Source organism: Callorhinus ursinus, unplaced genomic scaffold, assembly GCF_003265705.2.
Source record: "Callorhinus ursinus isolate GAN/ISIS: 27379988/994484 unplaced genomic scaffold, GSC_fseal_2.0 scaffold60, whole genome shotgun sequence".
Lineage (NCBI taxonomy): Eukaryota > Metazoa > Chordata > Mammalia > Carnivora > Otariidae > Callorhinus > Callorhinus ursinus.
The window spans coordinates 7,882,978-7,895,929 of NW_027397122.1; the positions used below are offsets into that span (position 1 = coordinate 7,882,978).

At 49.0% G+C, this 12,952-nt stretch overlaps 1 protein-coding gene across 1 annotated transcript in view; it reads right to left on the reverse strand.

The window, feature by feature from the left end:
* Positions 1-12,952, reverse strand: part of ADCY1 (adenylate cyclase 1) — a 114,936-nt gene that overhangs the window by 17,834 nt on the left and 84,150 nt on the right. The window contains exons 13-14 of the mRNA XM_025853153.2: positions 12,364-12,620; positions 11,961-12,087 (exon numbers count right to left, since the gene is read on the reverse strand). Of these exons, the coding sequence (XP_025708938.1) occupies positions 11,961-12,087; positions 12,364-12,620 (384 nt within the window). The remainder of the gene's footprint in view (positions 1-11,960; positions 12,088-12,363; positions 12,621-12,952) is intronic.

The window sequence follows — 12,952 nt, forward strand, 5'->3', positions numbered from 1 at the left end:
ACTACCTTCTGGGACCCAGACACCCGGAGCAGCTGAGACACGAGCCTGCTCCCAGGTCACACTGGCCCCCAGGCAGCCTCCAATGTGCCCCAGAACATTCACGGGGCACCTGCCGCCTGTGTCAGTCACTCGGGACGCCCAAAGCCAGGCAGCCAACCCCATCTCCTCTAGAATCTCCCCACCTCCAGCAGGATTCACGTCCTGGGCACTGAGATAGGGGGACCTGCAGGGACCTGGGGTTGGGGACGGATACAGCAGCAACAGGACTCAACAGGAGTGCAGACTCCCTGGAGCAGGGGGTATGGGCCAAGGGAGCCCTCCCAGGGTATGCTGCTGGGCAGGTGGAGGACCTCTGAGCCACAGGGCCTTTGCACAGACTAATGAAACCAGCAGCAATGCACCCCTGGCCTGTGGCAGCCACACCAGCCCTTAGAGACAGAAGCCACCAGATGGCCATTGGTCACTCACCCTAGCTCCCCAAACTGGCACCCAGGCCGATCGGAGAGGAGGAGCAGTTTGGGGAACATTTCTAGGGCTGCCTCAGCCTTGTGGACACTGGCCTCTGGCAGTGACGACAGTGACACAGGGATGCCTGTTGGCAGCCTTCAGCCTGCCCATCAAAGCTGGGGTTTGGAGGCGCCCTTCCCCAGTCTGGTCCTGCTTCATGGCCAGCTTCCTCATCGTAAAATGGATGGAAAATCCTCAATTTCAGGGTCTTACTTATCAAGGGTTAGGAGAGCATGTGCTACCTACTAAGCCTGGAATTGTCCATTCCTGTTAAGTCAGTACAATTTCCACCGGTTAAAGTGGGAAGGGGTAACTCCCAGAGACAGAGCTGCAGACACCAGGCACGAGGACGCCTGGAGCATGGAGGACAGCACAGCCAGGATGAGGGACCCAGCCAGCAGCCCTGGGCCCCCTCTGGGCGCCATGCTAGGGACACGACCACGGGTGGGCCACAGGACCACAAGTTATCAAGGAGCCTGGCAACAGGATGGGCTTCGTCCTCCTCCTCACAGCGCACAGTCGGGCATCGGTGGGCCGGGGAGAAGGAGCCCAGGAGCTCCAAGACCTGGTGGAGACGAGCCGGCCTCTGCAGGAGGGAGGCTGAGCTGTGGGAGAAAGGGAAACACCAGAAGGAAGCCGGGAACCTCTCCTAGGACGCGTGCGATTCATCACCTTTCGACACATGTGCCCTGACAGACACCAAAAGATCTTTGCAGGATTTTAAGAGAGCGGTTTTATTTGTTAATGGCACTAAAAATTTTACTCTCCCCCAAATATCGTTAGTGTTAAGGATCCTTTAAAGAAAGCAACGTAAGTGAAAGCACTTCAGCGTTGTAAAATAAAGAATCTTGGTTTATCGCTTTGTGATCAAAAGCTTTGGTTCTAAGTTCAGTGTCTTTCAACTGACTTAGAATTCACTGACATTAATAGCCCATCAGTAGCAAAAAATCATTCTGTTCTTTAATCCATCCACGGCTACATTACATGTGATGGATAAATGTCCATCTTCTTACAAATTAAGCAGAAGAAGTTGTATTATTGTATTTTTAACGAATATGATGAAAACCCACTGAAATTCTCTGTTCGTGAGATTTTCCTGCCAACCAAGAAACCCTAAGTATTGGTGAGAAAGAGCTGGTGTAGGTGACATACGCTATTCCTGTCACCACATGAGAGACACGACCAACACCCCATTTTCTTTTTTTTTTTTAAGATTTTATTTATTTGTTTGAGAGAGAGACAGAGATAGCAACAGAGAGCACAAGCAGGGAGAAGCAGGCTTCCCGCAGAGCAAGGAGCCCGATGCGGGGCTAGATCCCAGGACCCTGGGATCATGACCTGAGCCGAAGGCAGACACTTGACTGAGCCACCCAAGCGCCCCCAACAACACCCCATTTTCAAGCTGTTCCCTCTGCAGTGGAGCTTGTTTCAAAAGGCATTTCCCTTCTCATACGTCAGAATCTGACCTGGGGCTTTAAGGGACAGAATGTAGGAGCAGACATCTCAGAAATTACTTCCCGGGGTGCACCTACAGACAGGTACGTGGCACCTGAGAAGGGCTCATGGGCTGGGGGCACGGTCTCTCCATAAACAGAACAAAACAAAACAGCATTACATGACAAGTCCCGGATCTGCTGACACAGATGACCAGTGGGCTGTTTGTGCAGTGACTGTCACCGTGACCCCCCCCCAGAGTGCTGCCAAGACTTTTTATCTAACCAACCAGACCAGCACACCCCTCCCAGTGCCTGGAATCAAGGACATACTCACTCAAAATGAACACCTGGTCACACTCAGCCTGGGAAGTGACATCCCTGCCTCCCCCTGGAGGTGACATCTGGCCGGAGGCAGATGGCCACTGCCAGCTCATACTTCAAATAGTAGGAAAGTGCATTTCTTAATTTCCAGAACACTCACCATGAACAGAGCTGCTGATGCTGCACTAGGGTCCTCCAGAGAAAAGAACCAACAGGACACGGGCAGACATAAGAGATTTATTACCAGGATGTGGCTCATGAGATCATGGAGGCTGAGCAGTCCCACCCTCTGCTCTCTGTAAGCGATGCCCAGGAGAGCCAGTGGTGGTTCCCATCCAAACCCAAAGGCCTGAGAATGAGGGGAACTGAGGTCAGAAGACCAATGTCCCAGCTCAACCATCCAGCAGGAGGGGCTGAAATCTTCCTTTGCCTTTTTGTTCTATTCAGGCCTTCAACCTGAACTTATCTAGGTCCCCAAAAGGGGATCAAAGTGATATTTGTGGCATACAAGAATACTCAGCCCCCAGAAACTAAAATTCACAATGCCTAACATCTAACTAAAAATTAGCAGATACAGAGAAGCAGAGAAGTATAACTCATAACGAAGAGGGAAACAAATCAGTTGATATTGACCTACAGGCGTGCAGTCGGTGGGCTGAGTTAAGATGATTCATTCAAAAAGCTGGAGGAAACATGGTAAGTAGAGAAAAAGGAGATATGAAAGAGACCCAAATCAAAGTTCTAAAAATGAAAACTACAAAATCTGAGATGGGAAATGCACGGGCAGGATTAATGAAAGACTAACTACTGCAGCAGAAACGAGAATAAACGTGAAACGTGAAAACAGCAGTGAAAAGCAATGAATGTAAATGGACTAAATGCTCCAATTAAAAGACATGGGATATCAGAATGGATACAAAAAATAAGACCCATCGATATGCTGTCTGCAAGAGACTCATTTTGGACCTAAAGACACCTGCAGATTGAAAGTGAATGGATGGAGAACCACTGGACACCAAAAGAAAGCTGGAGTAGCCATACTTCTATCAGACAAACTAGACTTTAAACCAAAGACTGTGGGCGCCTGGGTGGCTCAGTTGGTTAAGCGACTGCCTTCGGCTCAGGTCATGATCCTGGAGTCCCGGGATCGAGTCCCGCATCGGGCTCCCTGCTCAGCGGGGAGTCTGCTTCTCCCTCTGACCCTCTTCCCTCTCATGCTCTCTATCTCTCATTCTCTCTCTCTCAAATAAATAAATAAAATCTTTAAAAAAAAAAAAATAAAAAAAAATAAACCAAAGACTGTAACAAGAGATGAAGAAGGGCACTATATCATAATAAAGGGGTCTATCCATCAAGAAGATTTACAATTGTAAATATTTATGCTCCCAACTTGGGTGCACCCAAATATGTAAATCAATTAATAACAAACATAAAAGAATTCAAAAATAGTAGAGGCCTTTAACACCTCACTCACAGCAATGGACAGATTACCTAAGCAGAAAATCAACAAGGAAACAATGGCTTTGAATGATACCATAGACCAGATGGACTTAACAGATATATTCAGAACATTCCATCCTAAAGCAGCAGAATACACATTCTTTTCAAGTGCACATGGGACTTTCTCCAGAATAGATCACATCACAAATCAGGCCACAGCAAGTACAAAAAGATTGAGATCATAGCATGCATATTTTCCAACCACAACACTATGAAACTTGAAGTCACCCATAAGAAAAAATTTGGAAAGGCCACAAATACATGGAGATTGAACCTACTAAAGAATGAATGGTGGGTGCCTGGGTGGCTCAGTTGGCTAAGTGTCTGCTTTTGGCTCAAGTCATGATCCCAGAGTCCTGGGATCAAGCCCTGCATCAGGCTCCCTGCTCAGCAGGGAGTCTGCCTCTCCCTCTCCTTCTGTCCCTCCCCTGAGGCTTGTACTTGCACGTGTGCTCGCTCTCTCTCTCTCAAATAAATAAAATCTTTTTAAAAAAAAAGAACGAATGGGTGAACCAGGAAATTAAAGAATAAATAAAAAATACATGGAAACAAATGAAAAGAAAACACAACTGTCCAAAACCTTTGGGATGCAGCAAAGGTAGTCCTAAGAGGGAAGTATATTGCAATATAGGCCTACCTCAAGAAGCAAGAAAAATCTCAAATAGGCAACCTAACCTTATACATAAAGGAGCTAGAAAAGAAACAGCAAATAAAGCCTAACACCAGCAGTAGAAGGGAAATAATAAGGATTAGAACAGAAATAAATGATATAGAAACAAACAAACAAACAACAAAAAAAAACACAGTAGAACAGATCGATGAAACCAGGAGCTGGTTCTTTGAAAGAATTAATAAAATCGATAAACCCTTAGCCAGACTTATCAAAAAGAAAAGAGAAAGGACCCAAATAAACAAAAATCACAAATCAGAGAGGAGAAATAACAATCAACACCACAGAAATACAAACAATTATAAGAGAATATTATGAAAAATTATATGCCAATAAATGGGCAACCTGGAAGAAATGGATAAATTCTTAGAAACATATAATCTACCAAAACTGAAACAGGAAGAAATAGAAAACTTGAACAGACCAATAACCAGCAAAGAAATGGAATCAGTAATCAAAAATCTCCCAACAAACAAAAGTCCATGGCCAGATGACTTCTCAAGAGACTTCTACTAAACATTTAAAGAAGAGTTAATACCTATTCTCCTCAAACTGTTCCAAAAAATAGAAATGGAAGGAAAACTTCCAAAATCATTCTATGAAGCCAGCATTACCTTGATTCCAAAACCAAAGACCCCACTAAAAAGGAGAACTACAGGCCAATGCCCCTGACAAACATGGATGCAAAAATTCTCAACAAGATACTAGCAAATCCAATCCAACAGTACATTAAAAGAATCATTCACCACGATCAAGTGGGATTTATTCCTGGGTTGCAAGGTCATTCAGTATTTGCAAATCAAACCTCGTGATACACCACGTTAATAAAAGAAAGGACACAAACCATATGGTCCTCTCAATAGATGCAGAAAAAGCACTTGAGAAAATACAGCATCCTTTCTTGATAAAAACTCTCAACAAACCCAGAAATGGCCCCTCAACTCTATGCTCAACTAATCTTCAACAAAGCAGGAAGAATATCCAGTGGAAAAAAGACAATCTCTTCAACAAATGGTGTTGGGAATATTGGACAACCCACATGCAGAAGAATGACACTGGAGCACTTTCTAACACCATACACAAAGATAAATTCAAAATGGATGAAAGACTTAAATGTGAGACAGGAGTCCATCAAAATCCTAGAGGAGATCACAGGCAGGAACCTCTTTGACCTCAGCCACAGCAACTTCTTGCTAGACACGTCTTCAAAGGCAAGAGAATAAAAGCAAAAATGAACTATTGGGACTTCATCAAGATAAAAAGCTTCTGCACAGCAAAGGAAACAATCAACAAAACTAAAAGGCAGCCCATGAAATGCAAGAAGATATTTGCAAAAGACATATCTGACAAAGGGCTAGTATCCAAAATCTATAAAGAACTTATCAAACTCAACACCCAAAAAACAAATAATCCAGTTAAGAAATGGGCAGAAAACATGAATACACATTTTTCCAAAGAACACATACAGATGGCTAATAGAGACATGAAAAGATGCTCAACATCACTCCTCATCAGGGAAATGCAAATCAAAACCACAATAAGATACCACCTCACACCTGTCAGAATGGCTAAAATTAACAATGCAGGGAAGAACAGATGTTGGTGAAGATGCAGAGAAAGAGGAACCCTCTTGCACTCTTGGTAGGAATGAAAACTGGTGCAGCCACGCTGGAAAACAGTATGGAGATTCCTCAAAAAGTTAAAACAGAACTACCCTATGATCCAGCAATCACACTCCTAGGTATTTACCCAAAGGACACAAAAACACTGATTTGAAGGGATACATGCACCTGTTTATAGCAGCATTATCAGCAATAGCCAAACTGTGGAGAAAGCCCAGATGTCCATCGACAGATGAATGGATAAAGAAGATGTGACACACCCACACACACACAGTCTGGAATATTACTCAGCCATCAAAAAGAATGAAATCTTGCCATTTGTAATGACGACATGGATGGAACTAGAGGGTATTATGCTAAGTGAAATAAGTCCATCAGAGAAAGACAAATACCATATGATTTCATTCATATGTGGAATTTAAGAAACAAAACAGATGAACATAGCAGGGGAAAAAAGAGAGAGAGGCAAACCAGGAAACAGACTCTTTACTATAGAGAACAAACCGAGGGTTGCCGGAGGGGAGGTGAGCAGGGCGATGGGTTAAGGAGGGCATCTGCTGTGATGAACACTAGGTGCTACGTGTAAGTGATGAATCACTAAATTGTACTCTTGAAATAGTAATATTACAACATATGTTAACTAACTGGAATTTAAATAAAAACTTAAAGTTTCTATTTAAATAGAAACTAAAAAAAAGAAAGAATACAACAAAGAATTACAGGTAATAAAAAGAGGAAGAGAGGGAGAGCTAGAGAGATAAATGAATTAATAATAATAATTATCATTAATAAATAACCGATAATAATTATTAATGGAATAATAAAGATTATTTTATATTTTAATAGAATAATAAAAATATTTAACCCAAAACAGGCAGAAAAAGAGGGAAAAAACCCACAAAGAATAGATGGGCAGTTGGGACAAATAGGAGACAGCAAGATAAAAGATTAAAATCCAGCTGCATCAGTAATCACATTAATTGTAAATGTTCTGAATAGCTCAATTAAAAGGGCAGAGATTTATAAACTGGATAAGAAGGCAAGGTCCAATTTTATGTTGCTTGTAAGAAATCCACTATAAGTCAAAAGACATCAATAGGTTAAAAGTAAAATGATGGAAAAAATATATAATGGGAGCTGGATTACCTATACAGTATCACACAAAGTAGACTGCAGAGCCAGGAAACATTACCTGGGAAAAGCAGCTCTTTCCATAGTGATAAGGGGGATACAAGTTTCAACTTACCAAGAGGACATAATCCTAAACCTTTATCATGCACCTAATAACAGATCGCCAAAATACACGAAGCAAAACTAACAGAACTGCATAAAATTCTGTCCACGGGTATAGTGGGAGATTTCAACACCATTCTCTCAAAAATTGGTAGACTGGGCAGAAAGTCTGTAAGGGCATAGGAGACCGATGAACGGTCTCAGCCGGCTTGACGTCATTGACATTTAAAAAACATACCACCCAACAGCGACAGAATGGAGCATGGACAATACAAGAATTCTCAAGACATATAAAAGGATTCAAGGCACACAGGGCATCATCTCTGACCACAGTATAACTAAGCAGAAGTCAGTAACAGAAAGATCTCTGGGAAATCTTCAACAAAAGAATGTATTTCTTCATAACTTTTGGTCCAAAGAAGAACTTAAAAAAGAAACCCAGAAAGTTCTTCGAACCAAAGGAAAATGAAATGACATATAATGTCAAAATTTGTGGGATTAAAGCAGCACTTGGAGGAAAATGGATAAAAAAAAAAGACCTGAGTCAGAGAAAATACAAATCACCCTTAGAAACTAGAAAATAAGAGTAAATTAAACCCAAAGTCATCAGAGGAAAATAAAGATCAGAGTGGAATCCAGTGAAATGGGAAACTCAAAAACAGAGAAAAATCAGTAAAACCAAAAGCTGTTTCTCGAGAAGATCAATAAATGTATGAACTGCTTGTCACACTGATCAAAAAAAAAAAAAAGTCTACACAATCCTACATCAGCAGAAGAAAGGGGACATCACCACAAATCCTATAAATGTAAAGCGGTTAGAAGAGAATGGTATAAACAATGTCGTGATGATAGAATGAACAACGTTTGGGGAATGACACAAATTTCCAAAGATACCTCAAAAAGAAATGGAAAACCTGATAGCCCTTTATCTTTAGAAAAACTGATTTTAGTTAAAACCTTCCCACTCTAAATACATACATACAAATCCAAGCCCAAGGGCTTCACATCCCCAGACATCTGAGGAAGAAATGGTACCAACTCTACGAATTCTTCCGGAAACGCGAAAAGGAAGGAACACTCTTGAGGCCTGCTTCACTCTGACCTCCAAGCCTTGTCTGGCCTACAAGACTACGGAACGACAACATTCATGAATGCGGATGCAAATATTCTTACCAAATTTTGGCACAGTGAATCCAACAATACATAGAACCGTTCCTACGTCACAGGCAAGCCCACGCTGGGCCGCCTTCCCTCGGAGCACCACCAATATGGCGCCAGCACTGATGGGAATCACCCTCCTGAGTCAAGCATTCACTGATACAGACATCAGCTGCTCTATTATCATCAAAACTACAGTTGGCGTCATGGTTATCTGGAGAGCCCAAGGAAAACACCGCTCTGGGACAAAAGCATTGTGAGGGCCACCGATGAAGAGGCAAGTTTGAGTATGCAGGTTTATGTGGCCAGCCGGGGTCAGTAAATAATTAACCCCCACCCAGCTCTGGCCTGGCCATTTCACAACAGTGTGAGACACCATGGTGTGGGCAAGACAGGCTGACATACCCGGAGGGCAAACGGGCAAAGTCTAGAAATTGCCTTATTTTGCTGGGTTTACGGGAAAGTGACGTGGCATTTCTCGTACACATCCTTGGAAAAACAGGTCAGTGTGTTGTGTGTAGGCAACACCACACACAACGGGGAGGGTCTCTCTGGCACTGAAGTCTCTGGGAAGCTCACTTGGGAGGTGGGGGCCGGGCATGGCACGGGGTGCTGGTGGTGTAGAACCTCAAGGCAGGATCAACCCCCAGGCTTCCCAATAGTTAAAGGGACGCCAATGCCAAGAAAAGTGCTTGCAAGCCCAGATGAGAGCAAAAGCCACCTCCACCTCTGACCATGAGGGTAGCCGCGGAGCAGGTGCCTGGTGAACGGGCTGGGGACCCAGATTTGCACACCCCCAGGTCTGGGGTCCGGCCTGGCTCTCTAGCTCACCCTGAGTCTGTTCTTCTCAAGCTCTGAGTAGCTAGTCACAGCTCAAAGATCAGAAAACAGAGGGGCCAGCTGACCACGGAGTGGGCACCTCCGGGGACCAGCCAGCCCAGTCACCCTGGAGAGCCAGCCGGAGCCAGACAAGACCAAGTCCCTTGGCACAGCCCACAAAAGAGGTTGTTCCCTGTTACCTGGCAAGGTTTGGCAAATGGCCACAGTCAGGCCTCCCTTCTGGGAGCCCACGTATGCGGCCGTCAGCTCTGGCTTCTACTCGGACCCGAGACCACCTGGAGGACTCTGCCAACAGACCCCCCGCCACTTTCTTCAGCGGGTTTGGCCAGTGCGGAGCATCCGCAGGAGCGGGGAGAGCACAGCTGGGTCCCTTCCCGCCTGGTCACTGAGGGCTGGCTGTGTCCAGTGGCTGCAGGCCGTGAGTCTTGTCTGGTGGCCCACCTGAGGTGGAGACCCTGCACTGTGGTGCTCCAGGCACCGCACCAGCCCGGGGTTGCCCGATACCTGCCAGGGTCTTCAGCGCCCCTGACCTCACCTGAACTGGGCTGTGGTCAGGCTTTCGTGCGGGACGAGAGTGGCAGCCCAAGTCCCTTGAGGGGCGGAGCCAGCATCAGGGGTGTTCCCCAGTCTGCAGGGGGACTCGGGGCCGGCATTGTCCACACAGCCCAGCCCACGTGTCCCAGCCCCATGGACAGGGGGCCAAGGGGTTCAGCATCTCAGGGGCCTCTGCCCCGCCCAGACTCCAGAATCCAGGTGTGCAGGGAAGACGGTGCTGGGCGGTGGGCCCTCAGAAGCAGGGGTCCCCCCAGCACACGGGGGTGGGGACTGCCCGGAGAAGACACTAACTGAGCACACTGGATGGAGAAGGACCGAAACAGGCACATCCCCAGGGACAGAAAGGAGACTAGCTGTTGCTCAGGGTTGGGGTGGCCGAAGTAGGGAGTGACCGCTAATGGGCACAGGGTTCTTCCTGGGGACATGCGAATGTTCCAACACTGTGATGATGGTTGCCCAACTTGGTAAATACACTGAAAACCGCTGAACTGTATCCTTTACAGGAACGAGTTGTGTAGAGCGTGAATTCTACCTCAGTGCAGCTGTTAGGTAAAACAGAATAATTAAGCCATGTTTTCCCCGGCATACGTATGTGTGTGCGTACAGATACACGTATGTACGTGGAATATGCGTGCGTGTGCACACACGTGCCTTCCCTCTTTTGTTTACCCAAAGTAACAGATTCATCCTTCCGGATCTTGAATATGCGTCCCGCCCTGACGTCCTTAGCCGGAATCTGTCTTTTCCAGGCTAACGAAACCAGAGAGCAAGTATCAGACTGGCCACTGCAGGTGGAACGTCCCCGGAGGTTAGCAAGGCGGGGTCCGAAGGCCACGCAGCCGCACTGAGCCCCTGCCCTGCGCCAGGCCTGCTGCCAAGCCTGGCCGCGTAGGAAACTACAGTGACCCTATCGCCCCCGGGGATGGAACGTTTTAGGCATCACCTGGACTGGGCCACAGGGCTGCGAACATTGTTTGTGGGGGTCTTTGCTGGTCTCTGGAGGGATTAACACCTGAAAGCCTGGCCTGAATGACGCAGATGGCCTTCCTCAGCGTGGGCGCCCTCACCCACCCAATCCTCTGGGCTTCACCTGTCCAGGGTCAGACCATGGCTATCCCTGTGCCCTGGACACCACTCGGACCCCTGGTCATCCCGGATCAGCCGTGTCCCCACTGCCTGGGCCCGGGCCCATCTGTGCCCCATTCCCCACCCGCAGGCCCCACCCCTGGGCAAGGCTGCAATGAGAACAAACACTATTAAATGCCCTGGACACTGAAGAGCTGCTTCTTAATATATCAGAATAAGAAAACTCTAAAGAGCTAACACTTGTGGGTCTCCATTCTATGGCATGCCTCCTCCCCAAGTCCAGATGGGGAAGCAGAGCGGAAGCAACCTGCCCCGGGTCAAGAAGTTTGCACGTTGCACAGACGGAGTTTGAACTTGGCCCAGAAAGCCAGATGGCCTCCCCGTCCAAAGGCTGAGGACACAGCAGGTGACAAGGGGGTCCCAGAGACACGAGCCCCGCATCCTGGACTGGGCCCAGAAGGGCACCTGTGTGCTGGTCACTTGGCAGGTGAGCAGTGCAAGCCTTTGGTGGTTGTCCCCTCCCTCCCTGGGGCCTGGGGCCCAGGGACAGCTCCCACATCTGCACTCCTCAGCCCCCTTCAGGCCTCTTATGCCAGAATTTGCCAGTGTGCTTGGTAATAATGGAGATTCCTGCCCTCCCCCACCTGCAGACCTACTAAATCTGGGGTGCACGGTGCAGGAGTCGGTGTTTTCTGGAGTCTGCCACGACCCTGCGGATACCTGCTGTCACGTGCAGCCCGGGGAAGGCTGAGCCACTCTGCACCGCGCCCCAGAGCTAGAATGCCTTTGGGGACAGGGAACTCACTGCTTTAAACACCGCCAAACTCTGGCGCCCGTCAGGCAGGGCTCACGAGGTGGTCGCCGGCTCCCCAGCGCTGCCTTCCCTCGGCCCCCGTCCTACACTGCTCGGCCCCAGGACCACGTGCTCCACCCGCACACCAGCTGGTGTCCAGACAGGAGCCCGGGACTCCCCTCCTGAGGGGCCCCTTTGCCACACACCCCCCTCCATGGAGCAGAGAGAGCGCATCTTGCCTGTGCCGCCCAGAGGTAGTCCAGCCGCAGCTTGATGTCCACCTGCCGGGCGTGCAGGGCCAGCGTGCACGAGAATAGCAGGATGGCCACGACCGGCTCGAAGCTGCGCCCGGAGACCGCGCCGCCCCTGTGCGGGTCGAGGAAGAAAACCTCGTCAGCACGGACAACCCCGGACCCAGCCCCACCTGCCCCTGGACACGCCACTCGGCAGCACCTGCCACAGACCCGGACTAAAGCCAGTCTCCCCAGGAAGCCCAGGGCCTTGCTGGAACCGGGCCCTAAATGGACACGTGGAGAAGCCACGGAACCAGTGTGCATCCTGATGTGCAAACCGGAACAGGCAGTGCCCGAGCGGGCGCACACGGCACCAGCCAGGTGTACCCCAGTGGGGGAGTGCACTTACCCCGAGGCCCTGGTGTACCCGCTGAGCTCCAGGACCAGGATGTAGGACGCGGTGAGCACGAAGAGCAGAATCATTTTGGGTAGGGAGGACACCCGCAGGAAGACGGCCAGAGGGAGGGTGCCCACGAGGCCACAGAGCAGGGCATGGGGCGCCGACTCGCAGGGGGCGGTGGGCAGCACTGCGTTCGGGCCGCCAGGCCTCAGGACCACCAGGGACCCATTGGGGCTGGAGCTCCAGGCCCAGGGCAGGCAGCTCACCTGGAGGGGACGGAGGGGAGGGAGACCCCCGCTCAGGACCAGCCCGCCCTCCGCCCCCAGCCCCCCACAGCCTCTGGCTCAGGACCCTCGCCCCCAGGTGCCACCAGAAGGCCCTGGACCCTCTCTCCTGCTCTGCCTTCCAGACTCCTCACAGCAGGGTGGGCGGGGCCGGGGGAAGGAGACCCCTGCCATCCTCCCCCCCCCCCCCCCCCCCCCCCCCCCCCCCCCCCCCCCCCCCCCCCCGGTACTCCCCACCCCAGCTCCCCCCCTGGTACTCCCCATCCCCCCTTCCCCCTGGTACTCCCCATCTCCCCTCCCCCCGGTACTCCCCA